We start from the raw sequence: 17,455 nt of genomic DNA, 5'->3' as shown, positions 1-17,455 counted from the left end.
TTTTTCACCATATTTGTTTCAAAAGAAATGTTTTTTCCGGATAACCATTGAATTATATCGGCTTTCCTCCAAGCAGTCGTAGGCGTCCGCTCGGTCTGCCGTGAATGGTAACTGGCATTATCCATGACAATTACAGACCCCGGAGGAATAAGATCCAACATCTGTGTAAAATACTCTTCGAAAACATCTGCGTTCATGTCTTCGTGATAGTCACCTGTATTTTTAGATTCAAATAAAAGTAAACCGCCATCTACAAAACCACTGGCACTACCTATATGTGTCACTATTAATCTTCGCCCTTTACCTGAAGGTGCCTTGAACCCTGTTGAAAGTCCATCCAAAAATGCTTGTCGAAAACTTTTTACATTTTTATCTTGCCATACTTTTGTTACAGTATATCCCTCGTTGACCCAAGTTTCGTCTAGATAATAAATATTCCTCCCTTCGTCACGGAATTTTCTAATTGATCTTAAGTAGGATCTTCGCCAACAAATAATTTCATCTTTATCGATAAGAACTGACTTCCTGTTCTGCTTTTCCCAGCAAAAATTCAACTCTCGTAAGACGGCCCATAATTTGCTTCTACTGATTTTTGGCAAATCGTTGTCCTCTGAAAGTTCACTTAAAATTTTGTTTAGCGTTGGTGTTAGTCGAATTTTATTTTATTTATTAGCACGCCCATGGCCGGTTCTTATCTCGGGGTTTTATTACTATCTTTCATTTCCAAACAGAGTATAGTGAACTAATTCTTCTTATACTAATCGCATGCAATTTTGGCAATATCTTCCTAATTAGAAAAATAGACTTACTAGAAGTCAACCTAGTAAGAACCCTAAATAAGAAAGTATTTTATAGAAATATGTGAAAGTGTATAGGACGTTCAATTTTAAAAAACAAATTTCGTCTTACTGTATTGGAAACAAAAGCGGCTGTTAAATGAACACCTGTGTACATTCAGTATCAATTTTGGTGGTGAGACTCTATAAAAGTAACGAAATAATTAAGAAAAACAAATGAAATATATTGTGTTGAACTTGAAAAATCAGCACAAAGTACGGTATTACTTTTTTAGAGATAAGTAAATAATTTACAAAAATACTTGGAACTTGGAAGTTTGCTGATAATTCCACTAATACTAGCAAAAAACTGGGGAAAATATTATAGGTGTCTCTTTTATTTTTAAAAGCGAAATAAATCGATTCCTTTCCAGGAAACAAATTGATAAATAATCGAATGTGTTCTGAATTTCCTCGTATATCCACTAGTAACCACAAATATCCAGTTTTATACCATGACAACTTTCTGTTAGTCTGTGTAGTACTGGAGTAGTGACCAAAATTTGTTAAAATATTAGAAATTATCATAATTTATTCATACCTACTCCTTTCTTAATATTTGCAGTTGAAATGTCTCCAATCCAATTATGTACCTACAGTTACCTGGGCAACTTGCACATGTATTTTTTTTAATGTTTCAAGCAGTGAAGATATTAGAAACCCTTGACATGTTGTTAATTAATTAATAACTAATTAACGGATGTTTGCTGCCGCGCTAATTTGTGACTCGTGACGTCATTTAGTGTGATAAAAATTCGAGAAAATGAAACATTTGTCTTGAATAATTCCTACATTAACACTAAATTTTAAATATATATATTTTAAAGAACTGGTAGTTTTGAAACAAATATGTTTGTAGTTTATGATGAACTGTAAGAGATATTGTAGCTAAAGTCCGAGATAATAAATTTCAAAACTATAAAAGATTTGAATTAAATTATATTTCGTATGTATTTACAAATAATATACATTCCAAGAAAAATTATAGATTACAGCAAATATTTCACATAGGTTGACGAAAGTATATACATTTGAATAGAACAAAATAACATTTATGGCAAATAATTCCATTTAAAATTATCTGCTCACTTGATCCAAATACTTTTTTTCAGTGCATTAACATAATAAGTAACAATAGTCTAGAAACAGTTGAATTCGCTCTGCCTTGACGACTGACGGCCAGTTTTGAGTCGCACTAAGTGACGTCACAATACGTTCTTGATCACGTGACAAAATTTATATATTTAGGTACATAATTAATTAAACATCTATAATTAATTTGTAGCATTAAAGAAATTAACTTTTTTGCCACTGTTAGTGTTAGTGCTGTACAAATTTATGTTGTTTGTATAAAACAATAAATTATCATAAGTTGCCTATTGCTCTAAATGGTGTAATTTTCAATTGGGCGCCAAATTAATAAATATATCTCTGTATTTAAATAATTATTATTAAGTGGAGTTTGTTGATTACATAAAATATATGGCTAGTTTGCTTTAAAAAGTTCTAATAAGGGTTATTCAACGATATTCCGAGAATATTTACACGATTTCATAATATTTCAAAAAATCCCGTGTTGAATATTGTCCAAAATCTAAATGAATTCTGTATTTCAGGCAATATCATATTTTGGTTTATGCACCAGGACTAAATCACAGGTAAATATATTGATGAGAGTGACCCCAGTTTTAAATTTTATCCTCGAAAAATATTTTTTCGATTTATTAACAGTTCTATAAATACACATAATGTGAAAATAACAAATACAACAAGGACGTAAAAATAGGTTTCATTATTTTAAATCAGCCGCAAAGATAGCCGTGGATATAAATTAAAGCGACGATTGCAAATAAAGTTACGTTGTGTCGGTGAAATAAAAAAGATGTTAAATGTCATTTATTATTGTCTCTTTTGAAGGTGTTTTACTGTTTCATATAAAGAGTGCATTAATATATGTGTCCATTTTTATACGTTGGCAACGACTTAGTTTTGGTCGCGAAGCACTCAATTTTTTTAATGCATGTTTCGCGTATGACATGCTAATATACTTAATTATTCTAAAGCCCTAAAACTAATATTTCTAAGAATATTTTTTATGTAATTATGACAATGAAATAAAATCAAAGTGTTTGAAATACTATTTTGGCAAATACAGTAGACAACATTAAATATTCTGTCATTTTATTTTTTTACCTTATCTGTTTGGCACACCTGGCCACTTAAAAATATTTGAAAATATTATCTATTATAAAAGATATTCTAGAAGTTCTCTCTAATTGTTACGCCACAGATAAAGGTCGAACAATTTTGTTACTTTCCAGGAAGGGACTTGAGTAAAAAATTACGTATGTAGCAATAATAAATCATTTGGTTTATTGTTATTGTATTTATTATTGGTGTAATTTTCACAAGATTCTATTCAACCAATCAGCTATCGCATTATCTTGAGCGTAGATTTAGAGATTTTTAGTTGACAGTACCAGACATGCAATATTGGGTTGCCTAAACTCAAGGGTCACGTGTCTTCTAAATATTCAATTGCATCTTTAAAAAATATTGAGTTTAAGTGTTATTACTTATGTAAACGAAGTTCAGCATAGGTAGTACTTAAAAAAGCACACGTATATAACAAAGTAATCATTTATGTACAAGTTTTATGAATTTAAGAGTTTATTTGTTATCCGTATCTACCACGATTTTTATCAAGTATCATGAAATCCCCTAAAAACCGAGATGGGGGAAGTTTATTTGGACGTTAAACATATCTAAGAACATTCATTACGTGCAGAAGTGTGTGCAAATATTTATAATTTTGTCAGGATTAGATAAAATGTTGGAAACAGTGAGAACACAGCTGTAATTTCAAACGTGCCAAGTTCTATGAGATAATTCCTTAAAAAAGATACCTTAGGAAATATTTAAATATATATTAATATGTACGTACGCTGGTCGTAACATTTTCCATTACCACTGTACATTTATCTCGATGTTGTCAAGCGTCATTTTAATGTAACATTTTTCACGTTTCGCAAATACTTCCTTAGTCATTTTTATTTTGGATGGAATAAAATTTTCATTATTGCACGACTTAAAATAGATTTGTTTTCCTGAAAATTAAATTTTTTGTACCTGTCCGATACATTTCGAGAGAATGTGCATGTGTAACAGAGTTGTGACATTTATTGCGAACATATTTTGCTATTAAGCGTGTGCCTGCAAGTTTTCCTAAAAGCAATTTGAGAATATGTCAGAAAAAATACTGTACCGATAAATATAATAACTGTAATGATTTTTATGTGCGTTATTGAAATTTTTTACCGCATTCTGTCTTGTGGAAAATATCCACGGTATAAGGGCGATATTGCGACAAACTTCTAAAATTACTTTCGTTAAAATAAATAAAAAATAAATGAATAAAAAGTAACGTATCTTTCTAAAGCGATTACTAACAAAATGTGCGTTTATTTATGTATAAATATGAATAAAAACTAAACAGTCGGAATAACGAGGGTGTGAGGGTCAACGAAAAAAAAAAATTGATTGAGCAATGAATCTTCTTTTACACATTTGGACGAAAGCTTTTTTACCCTTATAGGTTTTCTTTGAACATAAATTTTTGCAGAACTTTATCGATTTTCACCTTTTTTGCACCTGTCTTTAGCATCTAACTTTTTTATAGCTTTTGGACTTTTACTTCTGAATTAATTGCAATTAATTAAAAACTCCTGTTTTATGTTTATTTGGATAAACAAGTCAGTCCTGAAAGTTTGTTATATATAAAAAAAACTTACTACTTATTTATTAAATTATGTTAAGAGTAGAAAAATAACCCGTCTTCTTTATTATTTTTTTAAATAGTATAATTTCTTTGCTAGACACAGCTTTCGCAATAAATGTCGCAAATTTCTTCTTTAGGTGATTAATGATTAAGGCGCGGGAATATTTTGTACACAACGTAAAAATAGACTAAATTCATCTTGTCTGTAAGGAGCGTAGGTCAAGAACAGGGTCCTTTGTCAATAGCGCTGACAAAGACAAGAAACTTTAACAGTAGAGCAGGATCCTTCGGTCTGGTAAATATAGTTATTCAATGAAAGTTTTAGTATACATATATTTAAATATTTTTGGGATTTTCCTATAATAGATTATCTGTATATGATTCTATTTAATGATCGATTTCACGTTCAGGCAGACAATTAACTCCAGTGCCAGTCTGGTACCGTTTCTGAAGCTTGAGGACAAGATGAATTTGGTCAAGTTTTAAACATTATAGATAGGGAAAAATGAGTAGAATGTAAATACGCGATTAAAATAAATTTAAAATGCATATTTACGCAGAAAAAAAATATTTTCAAATCATTGTTTAAGCCCCTTTTCCGACTGTTTCTGACTGCTGATCCACAAAGATTTATGAAGAGTGAATCTTGACCTACCATAATATGCGGTCATTAACCTAGCTTTTAATGCCTTTTTAATCCTTATTGAGCTACATCCAATAAAGACAGCTTTTTAGCTAGACACAGGAATGAATAAGATATTTTTTTATATTTAAAATATTAACAAGTATTATTTATTTGTTAATAAAAACAAGTGTCTTAGGATAATAATTGTTTTCGAATGTTAGGTTATATAATTTAGTATTTTAAGATTGTTACATATGTTCAATTAATTATTCAGTTTGTAGTACGTATACTTATTGTGTGACTTATTGCTTTTCAATGAGTATGGTATCTACCTATTTAAAATGACACTACGGCTAAAAAAAACACTCACTCATTCATCCATAGCTTTGTTATTAAAGATTTAGGATCCGTTGCACTTCAATTTTGAAACCAATAGCAAGATTCTGTGTAAAAAGTCTAAGTCCGTGTCGTCGAATTAACGGAAGTTAGGGGCAATTTGCTTATTTTTTAAAAGATAGAGTAAATTTCTTTTTCGATTTTTTATCTCTATTAGGCCTTCCGAATACGCGGTCAAAATTATGACATTATGACTTAATCACCCTGTATAAGGAAACGGTAACCGACATTTTACCTATCAATTTAACAACATTTTTTTTTCAAATTTCTGAAGTATATAGCTGCGTCGATTTATCTGATATGAATTATATATTTTGAAGAACAAGTTTCTAAACATAGGATAAACTCAGATCAGCGGCTATTGTTAACAAAACACTACAATCAAGGCAAGTTGCTTAAATAAAATTGTTTTAGAAAAAATGATTTTTGTTATGCATATGAAACAAAATAAAGACATGGAATGTACGAGTGGTTTGCGGACTCTATTAATGATATACATGAAAATAGTATTTATTTTATAAATTGCGTAGAGCTAGTTACACTTTTAAAAAATGAATTTATTGAAGATCCACGAAAATACTGACTTGTTGCATGTTGCACAGACTATATGTTTGAAATTTTATTGTAGAACATGAAATGAATATTTTGCCACAATTTGTTTTACTCCCAACATTAAAATTTGTAATTGCATTGTGAACTATGTTGCACCAATCCTGAATAACGTTTTGAAACCTGCATGTCTGTATTGGAATAAGATTTACTGACTTTTGGCTTCCAGATAACCATAATGGCCGGCCATGTTCGCCGGAGGAAGACGGAGGTCGTCGTCTGTGAAGGTCATGCAGCTCTTCCATGAACTGAAACAACAATTCCCAACCATTCCCGATCACATAGTGACCTCCTGCATCACCTCCTACATCCAGTCCAACGCGCAAGGCAAAACGTCCAACATCATCGACCTCCTAGACGCCGCTTTAACGGAGAACAACCAAGAGCAGATGGGACGACCTCAATCTCCGCTGGAATCACCCTCCCTAACCCAAAATCTAGAACCGAAAGACATCCCAACCCGAGCAGACGTTCACCCACACCCCCAATCTACCTTTGGCAAAGTTTCGGAAAAGGCAAACCTTGACCAACCGCGCGTCGAACGAAACCGATTCGAAATGAACGAGAGTGCAAGTGATTTCAACCGAAATATCGTAAAACCGAGTGTGTCGAATTGTAACGAAGGAGTTAGTGCGCCAACGCCAAAGGGCGGCCTCGCCAAGAGACCCAACCACCTGGACATCAAATCGGAAACCTTCAACAGCTTCGAGAACGCCAACGAGGAGAAGAGGAAGTTCAACATACAACTCTCCGAGAAGTGCAAGGACGTTCACAAATTGCTTAACTCTAACCTAACGAGTGATAAACCCCCGCGATCGCCTCTAAGTGCTAAGCGTTTTTCAAAGAACTCCCCTACCAAGCTAGAAAGGTCATCTCTGGTGTCTCCTGACACTCAAAAGCGGTTGCAGGAGGACATCAAATCCCCTGACGCTCAAAGGCGGTTAAGCCAGGAAGAAAAGTTGAAAAAGGAGAGTCCTTCAGTGACTGCAGTGAAAAAGGAAACGTGCTCCACACCCAGCCAAACGACTGACACCCTGCTAGGAAGCCCCACTCCCAACGTGAACCTTTCCCTGAACGTGAATTGTTCCGTGGGGCTGGTGCAGAGCCCACCACAGTCCAAACGCACCTCTGTGGCACAGCTAACGCCAACGCAACCCTGGCTGCAACAACCGACGTCGCCGAGGAGCTACACCAGCGTCAATCTGACCCTGAGGCCTCCGGCCTCCACCCCACAGGATCCCATAGACATCACCTCGCAGAATTCGAGTCTAACGTATTCTACGAGTAGTTTCGATTCGCAGAAGGGACTTCAGAGCCGGTTGCAAATCACTGTGGGACCCGGTGGGGGCAGCGTTTCGTCCGTTAGGGCCAGGCCGAGGAGCTACCACCCTCAGGAGCCCCTGCAAGAAGTCGTGCCTACGAGAGCTGGATCTTTGAACGATTTGGCGGCAACCTCAGAACGTAAGTACTCTCAAATATTTTTTATTTAGATATTAAACTTACTTGTTCTGTAAATTGGGCAAAATACTGTTTAACATTTATATTTTAAAATTTAGCGCCAGAAAGAAGTAGGTATATTTACATATGTACGGTACACTGTCTATGTCCTGGTCTTACGAATTCTTACAAATTTTTGATACGACCATAATACTTTGTTTTCATCAGACCACTTCGTATGAATATCATGACGTTTGCAACTACCAAGTATCAATGAAAATGTATTTGTTGTATTGCGTACGAAATACAGAAAAACTACCATCATAGGATCAAATATGTAAGTAATATCTCAAGGGGGAACATACTGATTGAATTTTACGATTTTTGTAATAATTCCCAACAATAAAACCAGCGCCGAAATAATCGAAAGTATACAGGGTGATTCACAAATGGTGACCAAAAATGAAACCTCATATTCTTTGGTGAATTTTAAGGGGAGGCTTTCCCATGAGGTTTTTATCTAGGACGCTTCGTTAAAATGATACAGGGTGTTAAACTTCAAAAATTATTTTTAATTTTTTTTTAATAATTTAAAAACTAGTAGGTAGGTAAGTGAAATAATTTGAAATTGGGCACATGTATTTATGTAAACATTGTCCAAAATCTGAGGTCTTTTCCTAAAATTTACATGCTCCAGTGGCGGAGATACAGGTCATCGGTGATATATTTAGTGCTATCAAACAAAAAGCTAATTTCTATACAAAATTTAAAATAACTGGAGATGGTTTGCAGTTGGATAATTTTAAAAGGTTGAGAAATAAAATAAAATCCGATATAAAGGAGTCTTATAATTTACTCATAAAAAAGTCGGAACGCGATATAAAAAATGACCCAAAACAATTCTGGGCATTTATAAAGAAAAAGAAGAATTTGTCAAACATACCTACTACTATGAATTATAATACTAACACAATCACGTCTCTACCTGAAATTGTAAATTATTTTGCGAACTTTTTTATGCAGTCGTTTTCGCATGATACCTCAATAAATTTGATTTTTCAAAATGAAGTTTGTTATACGCCTACTATTAACATTCAGTCTTTCTCAGAACAAGTAGTAGTAAGCGCTATGAAAAAGTTGAAACCCAAATTAACAGCTGGACCGGATCTTGTGCCTTCGTTTTTAATTCGCGACTGTAGGTTTGTTTTTAGCAAACCTCTACAAATGTTGTTTAATTTCTGTCTAAAATCCAAAACAATACTTACCTAATATTTGGAAAACATCTAAACTTAGTCCTATATGTATATAAAAAAGGTGACAGATCTGATGTTAATAATTATCGACCAGTGTCAATTATATGTAATTTTTGCAAGGTATTCGAGATTTTGCTTCATGATTCATTTTTTCTTTAACAAAAAATCTAATCTCACCGTATCAGCATGGTTTCTTCAAAGGTAGGTCTACGGCAACAAATCTCATGACTGTTACGCAAGACATTGCTGAATCAATAGATAATGGTCATCAAACTGATGTTATATATCTTGATTTCACTAAAGTATTCGACCGCTTAGATCACCATCTTCTGCTCAATAAACATTCACGTTTTGGTCTCTCTAATGACTTAATTGCGTCGTTTAAGTCTTATCTTAATTGTCGTACTCAATATGTTGAGATTCGTGGCTTTAAATCAACTCGATATGTTGCAGTATCAGGCGTGCCATAAGGTTCCGTGTTAGGTCCATAAACTCAATGCAAAATTTTTGTTGTACGCTGACGACGTAAAATTGTATAAAAGAGTCGAATGTATACAGGACTGTACTGAACTTCAAAAAAATCTGGAGGTGATTGGGGAATGGTGTATATCAAATGGGCTTCAATTAAACAGTAACAAATGCAATAGTATGTCATTTACTAAAAAAAAGGCGCCAACTGCATATCACTATTCACTGAATGGCAATCGTATTTCTAGGGTAGATATGTTTAGGGATCTAGGTGTCCTATTTGACACAAAACTATCTTTTTCTCATCACATAAATACCGTAATATCTGAGGCATTAAAATCATTTGGTTTTATTGTACGATGTACACGTGATTTCTCAAATTGTGATGTAATTAAGATACTTTACACATCATATGTTAGATCTAAATTGGAATATGCGGCAGTTGTTTGGGCTCCGAGCTATGATGTCTACGATACCAAATTGGAGGGAATACAGCGGAAGTTTTTGAAATATTTGACATATAAAAGCGTTGGTTTTTATCCCGAGCAGGGTTTTCCACATGATTACTTGTTAAGGAGGTTTAACTTTTCTTCATTAAAACATCGCAGAGAATACTTTATGCTAATCACATTGTATAAGATAATTAACAATCTTATTGATTGTCCCGATATTTTATCAAGATTAAATTTGTATGTACCCAGAACAATTCAAAGGCATTTTAATGTCTTTTATTTACCTACACCGAGAACGAACGCTTTAAAATTCTCTCCGTTATATTTAATGTGTGATGTATGTAACAGTCAATTAAATTTTGATATTTTTAGCAGTACTCTGTCAGCTGTTTGCAGAGCATTGATTCATTGAAAACTCTGGCATTTTCTTTCTTTCTTTTTTTTTTCATCATAATCTGTGTTATTCAACTTTTTTATTGCTATTTTCTTGTTTTGTTGACTTATGTAAGATGTGTTTGTGCTTTTTCTTGTATTTTCTTCTCATCTTGCTTTGTAATTGGGTTTATACCTGTGTGGCAAGGACTTCATAAATAAATAAAATAAATAAATAAATAAATAAATATTTTTATAAATAAAATAGTACGCCATTGCTTTACGGCAACAACCATGATATTTTCGGATTCGTCTTTCAATTTTCTACAAATTACTGTACTCTTATGTTTTTCGAAAAAGGCCTTATTTTCGAGTAAAACATAAAAAACCAACTGAAAACACTTTTACGTAAATGACATGACAATCACTAATCATTCAGTTATTTATTCGAATAAAGAAATTAATAATATTAGTCATCATTTTAATTATTTTATTTGAGTAAATGCTCAAAAATACCTCCATTTATTGTTGCTTGAATCTGATGAAAAACATTATTTATTCTTTCTTCAAACGGCTAGGAATATCAAAGTTGCTAATACATCCCACTATGTAATTTCAAAAAGCATTATATTCGAATATCGAAGTGTGTTCTCAGTTCGTTTTTTAAGTTTTACTCGAAAATCAAGGTTTTTTTTTTTAAAGTAGTAATTTGTAGAAAATTGAATGCCGAATCCGAAAATATGGTTGTTACCGTACAGCAGTGGCGTACTATTTTATTTAGAAAAATATGCCACCGATACCCTGTATCTCCGCCACTGGAGCATGTAAATTTTAGGAAAAGCCCTCAGATTTTGATCAATGTTTACATAAATACATGTGCCCAATTTCAAATTATTTCACTTAACTAAGTACTAGTTTTTAAATTACTAAAAAAAAATAAAAATAATTTTTGAAGTTTAACACCCTGTATCTTTTTAACGAAGCGTCCTAGATAAAAACTTTATAGGAACCAAAGACTACGAGGTTTCATTTTTGGTCACCATTTGTGAATCATTCGGTATATCATTTTGTTCACAAAGGAACTATTATTTTTCAAATACATACAAAAAAAAATCCCTCCGGCGCACTATAATTCATTTGGACTTAGTTATGGACAAAATTAAGTAGCGCCTCGTAGAAAAAAGATAAAAAAAAAAACAAGAAATCTCGCAAAAATGGCGTTTTAAAGCTTAAGTGGAACAGATTAAGGGAAAAATAATCACATTTCACCAGCACCCCATTTACACCCTCAAAATTGATCCCCAAAATTATAATTTTGGAAAAAAAAATTACATTTTTTGCTCTCTCGTTTGCAAAATTTTTTTTAAATGATACATAAACATTTTTTTATAGTTTTTGAGATGAGGAATAAGCATCTATTGTTTAAATTGAGCTAAAAAAATTTACGAATATTTCAGTTTAAGATGTTTTTAACTCTGATTTCCGCTCTTATGCATCGATTTGCTTGAAATTTGGAAAGTAGGTGGGGAATAGCTCAAGAAACAAAATACACCCATGCTGATTTATATTTTTACCCTGGGGGTGGTTTCTACCCCTTTGTAGGGTAGAAAATAAATTTTGTCAAAATAGTCCCGGGAATCGATAGAGCAACTAATTTGAAACAAGAAATGTGTCATACAATTTTTTGATAAACCAATACTTTTTGAGTTATTTGCGATTGAAAACTAAAATATTCAATTGAAAAATTGGGTTTTCAACTTATTCCTCATCTCAAAAACTATAAAAAAATGTATTGTATCATTTGAGAATTTTTTTTTCAAACGAGAGCAAAAAAATTTTTTCCAAAATTATAATTTTGGGGCTCAATTGTGAGGGTGTAAATGCGGTGCTGGTGAAATGTCATTATTTTTCCCTTACTCTGTTCCACTTAAGCTTTAAAACGATATTTTTTGTTTTTTTTATCTTTTCTCTACGAGGCGCTACTTAATTTTGTCCATACCTAAGTCCAAATGAATTATAGTGCGGCGTCACACATTTGTGAGTGTTTACGCATTATAATACTTTTTTAACAGTTGCAAAAACAGTAAATATACAATCAACACTATGATTCCGATAGACGTAAACAGTTTGAGTTTTCGATTTGTCAATGAATTGATATTTGCCTTAACGTTTCTTTGCGATTAAATTTAGTGTACTGAAGATTTACACTTAAGTGATTGGCCACTATTATTGGCTGTTGTTAGCACTGCCAACTTAACAACATAATATTATAAAATCGACAATTTTTTAAAAAAGTAACTATGAAATAGTGAATTCCACATAATTCACTATTTTTGTGACTATAAATATTTATTTATTTAAACAAATAGGATTAACCCATGAACGCATCAACAAACATGGTAACTAAAATATGTATATTCACAATTTATAAGACTAAGAAAAAGGTAAAAAAAATTCAGTGAGTAAAATATTTTGGAGGAATGCATTTTTCTACAAATGAGAGAGTTACTTGTAAAATCTGTTTTTCTAAAAGGTAAAAAAATATGTTCCAATGTTGCAGGTAAATGTAGACTATGGTTACAGACATTAAATCTAACTCTAGATGGATATTAATTGATGAAATGGAGGCATATATAGTACAACATTTAATATAAAACTTTTTTACGGAAACGACCCCATTACAAATAAAAATGGAATATCTAGGTATACCTAATTAGAACCTAATGTTAGGAAAAAAATTATACAAAGAAATACAACAAGGGAAATTGATGATAAACAATTTGTTTGTGTAAATTTATTCATATTATTTATTTTATGAAACGTGGACTGTTTTTGTAGTGTAATAGAAAAATAACTCTCAGAGTAATAATAACTCCTTAGCACGATTTCGTAGCTATTTTAAAGCCACTTTGTGCCAAAAAAATTTCTTGGAACTTGCGTTCTCTGAAACCACCTGATGATATCAAAGTCTAATGTCACAGATAAAACGAGCGCGAAGTGGATATTTTTAAATTGGATTAAAATATCGGAGAACAGTAATTTTAAGAGGAGTACTTTGTTATGAATATAAAGAGCTGGATATGTAAAAATTGGAGCTGTCGCCTTATTTTTGACATCATTTTCGTTGCCAGGTCTATTTCTAAAACACCTAAACACTCAGAGAATCATTGTCTCCTGCTTAAATAGAACTGTTCTTCAACTTTATTAAATATTATTCCTTTGCTGTCATTCATTCATCGATAATTTTTTCAGAATAAAGATAAGATGAGAATGTTCACTTATTTGCATTATAAAATCCAGTAGATTTCTGTAGAAAGGAGTCTGTATTTACATATTTGCGAGACGCATTTAAACATAAATTATAGTAGGACTTGCGCGAGTTTGATAAGCGAGTGATGTTTATTACATTTATAATAAAACTTCAACGCACTTATTTATGCATGGATTAGAAACAGAAAAGTATCACGTAATACTGATGTGCGTACGTAAAACTTCAATAACAATTTTTCTATTTTGACTGGATTTATTTTTCACTTACCTTTTATGCCTTTATCTTTTTTTTTCATTAAAGATAACTGTTTTTCATTTTTTTATGCTTAAAGTGGTTTCTGAACAATTTTTGAGTTTTGAAATGAGTGAGTGGAGATTTTCGTTGTCAATTTTGAAGCTAAAATTATAAGGAGGAGAAGATGTAAACAAATTATAAATTGTCTCTGAATTAAAAACCATATGACTACTTTCATGAATATTTTGAACCTCCTACTTAAAATTGTGCGCAGTATATTGCGTCATATGGGATAGTACATTGCTCTAAAATTTTAATCCGCATTACAATTTTCATTAAACCGAATAATTAAAGGTTGGAATGACGTCTCAAATTTGCTAAAAATAATTTATTTACGGGTAATTGTTTAAAATCATCCACGGCTTTTTAATTTAAATTCAAACTTGGTAGACTGATTGGTAGATAATGTGTATTGTTTTATCAGTTCTCTTGATCTTGAATTCAATTTTCAAGAGATGGGTCAATGGTATCATAATCCACAAATTTTAATGCGCAACAATTTTGGTTCTTACAGTTAATTAGTTTTGATCCCAGGAACTGTTAGATAAGCATTTGATGAACAAGTTTCTAGCACACACTTATCTTTTCAGACTCGAAAATACTGAGACCTACATTTAATAATCTTACGAGTTGAAGAACTTTTATTTTTCAAATGGAATGATCCATATTAATTGTCATGGGTGAATGCAAAACTGAATGCCCTTTCGACAGATATAAGGTTGTCCATACTTAGCTTTAACAGTTTTCCAGAAATATCAGGTTCTTTTTTGAAGTACGAAAAAGTAACAGCGTCAAGAAGGCCTTGCAAAACCAATTTTCTCTCACATTTTATCAAACCTGGGACTGACAGTGTTAATATTTACTGGCATGTTTAAAAAGTGGTTTGACAAACAAAAGTAAACCACTAACAACTAAAACAAAATGCAAAACGAAACTGAAACTCGGAACACAACAAGGAGAAGAATACTTACACCGCTGATTTACATCAATTGCTCGAAGTATCCTCCAATTTGATTAATACACAAACGAATTCGGTTTTTAAAAGAGTGTGCAACATTGGTCAGCATGTCTAGCGTAATTTCTTGAAATGCTACTGTAATGCGCTGCCACATATCATTCTTGAAGGCCAACTAACTGATTCCTCGCGCCCAATCCATCTGTTGGGAAAAGTTTCGTGGAGCACCATCATGTTGCCTCCACATCTTCGAAGTGTAGCTAAAGAAATATCGCCTAACAAATCTTCCACAGTGTTTGTTAAAAAGTTTAAATAAACTGCTCCAGTTAGATGCTAGTCAAAAAAAATGGTCCAATGACATGGGTTCCCAAAATTGCTCCCCACACGTTCAAAGACCATCGTTGGCTATGAGTTGTCCGGAATTGGTGAGCATTTACTGTGGCAATTATTGTGATTAACGAAACCATTTTTATGAAAAGTAGCCTCATCGGAGAATATGACCCGTTTAAAAAAATCATCATCGTGATTTAACATCTCAAATGCCCACTGACAAAGCTCCAGTCTCCGCTGAAAGTCTACTTTTAGTAACTCTTAGTGTAATTGGATGCGATAAGGATGTGCTGTACTGTGCTTTTGTAAAATCCTTTGTATCGACGTTGTACAATTAATTGCAAGGCATACTTAACACTGTTACATAGCTACTTTTTCGGACTTTAGAGAAGAACCTTCATGATTTTTCTGGAAAACTGATAGAGGTAAGTATGGACAACCTTATATCTGTCGAAAGGGCATTCTATTTTGAATTCACCCATGATAATTAATATGGGTCTGAATAATGTACACATTTTGCCCACAGATGACAAGATAGGGTAGCAGGTTTCTAACTATTACCGTTTAGACGCTATCTAACCTCATTTAGAGAGCTGAAATAGTGATTTTTTTTTAAAAACAACTGATTATCTCGTAAACGGTAAGTTTTAAACACCATGTACATTTAATAACCTCTTGCTAATATTAACCAAGAAATTCAAAAAAGTAATAACATACAGGGTGTTCCATTTAAAATAACAAAGTTATGTAGCGCCCACGCGAAATGGAACACTCTGTAAAGCTAAAAATATTTTCCTTACATGGCCCACATGATTCCAGACAACTTCTATTAAAACCATTTTTTTATAAATTTTATAGTTACAGAGTTACAGAAGAATCCCTCTTATGTGGAACACCCTGTTTAATCTAGAGATCTCTATTAAAATTCTTTACTAAACTAAACATTTTTGTAGTTACAATTTTCTTAATAATACCTCATTTTCAACGTACGACGTAGTTTTACTTACTACTGCCAAGACCGTGTTACTTTATGTTAATAGCTTATTTATGATTTATAAAAATTTATGAGTCCAATATTTATATAAAGTTAATAATAAAACATACATTTTCTTGGCTTGGATTCTGCAGAAATATCTGTTTGATTCTAGATTTGATTGTACCTCTACTTCGACACGTGATGTCACCGATATCAAACAGAATTCTGTATAAGTAAAGAGAGACTGTTATAAATATAAATTACGTTACTAAAATTAAAAAACACAAATCATGGGCAACTGGATGTTTCGCAAACAACGAGTTCGCTTTTCGAACAGAATTCATCGAATTTGACAGTTTGCTTTTCTTTTATATTCAACATATTTTTTAAGCCACACGCTCATAAAAAATACCATACTCTCAATAACTTAAGTGAAAACATTCCATTTTCAATAAACAAACAAATCAATATTTTTAATGATCGCATTATAAAAAACTATTTTCACCAAATATTCCTACTACATTACTGTCAAAATTAATTACCTTCGCCAGATTCCTTTTTCATCATTTTGCAATAATGACAGTATCTATTGTAGGTGTAGGTCGTTTATTGCCGACAGATTTGTTGAGTGAGGGCCAAAATTTGAATGGATGTACTGTTTCATTTCAAATAATCAATTTTTATTCAACACTTTTGTTATTTTCGTGGAGCTGAACATAACAAAATATTACAGCACGAGTTTTTTTCTTTATTAATCATTATAAATTTTCTATACATATGTATGACCTTGACTTGATTTCCAGGTGACCTTATATGGCTAAGCTATCCTCGAATCCCAAAAAAAAAGCCCCCCCCCCAAAAAAAAACGCACTGGTTCAAATTCAATACAAGCCTTTTCTTTAGTTTGATCTTGAAATTACCTTGAATTGATTTGAAGTTGACCTTTAGGGTTACGCCATCTCCATATTCAGATTTTGCGAACCCAAAAACCTATACACTCACTGGTCAAAATTCAATACGTCTTTTCTTCAGTTTGACCTTGAAACAACCTTTACCTAACTTCCAGGTGACCTTAAATAGCTAAGCTATCCAAGAATTCGGGTTCAGCGATCCCAAAAGCATTGTACCTACTGGTCAAAATTCATTACATGCCTCAGTTTTTGAATCCATCAACTTGAAACTTCGTGAAGCTTGCTCAGTCCTACGGCCAAAATCACATACTTCCCCCCTCTTTATCTCTTAAACTATTCATAGGATCACTTTGGGCCCATGACAACTTTTGATCAGAAAGTCAAAAACTATACTGCAATTTCGGCAAAATCGACTGGACCGATTTTCCATTAATGTGGTGTGGGGTTCTTTAAATTTTGAAGGCACCGAGGGTGTTATAGGATAATGACGGC

At 32.6% G+C, this 17,455-nt stretch overlaps 1 protein-coding gene across 3 annotated transcripts in view; it reads left to right on the top strand.

Moving 5' to 3' along the window:
- The window catches only part of LOC108905346 (TGF-beta-activated kinase 1 and MAP3K7-binding protein 2), a 91,051-nt gene that overhangs the window by 20,888 nt on the left and 52,708 nt on the right, over positions 1–17,455 (top strand). For all 3 annotated transcript variants that reach the window (XM_018708175.1, XM_018708173.1, XM_018708171.1), the window contains exon 2: positions 6,414–7,705. In XM_018708175.1, the coding sequence (XP_018563691.1) occupies positions 6,433–7,705 (1,273 nt within the window). In that variant the 5' untranslated portion in view covers positions 6,414–6,432. The remainder of the gene's footprint in view (positions 1–6,413; positions 7,706–17,455) is intronic.

This window comes from Anoplophora glabripennis, unplaced genomic scaffold, assembly GCF_000390285.2.
Source record: "Anoplophora glabripennis isolate ALB-LARVAE unplaced genomic scaffold, Agla_2.0 scaffold328, whole genome shotgun sequence".
NCBI classification, from domain to species: domain Eukaryota; kingdom Metazoa; phylum Arthropoda; class Insecta; order Coleoptera; family Cerambycidae; genus Anoplophora; species Anoplophora glabripennis.
This window is presented reverse-complemented; position numbering and strand designations above follow the sequence as displayed.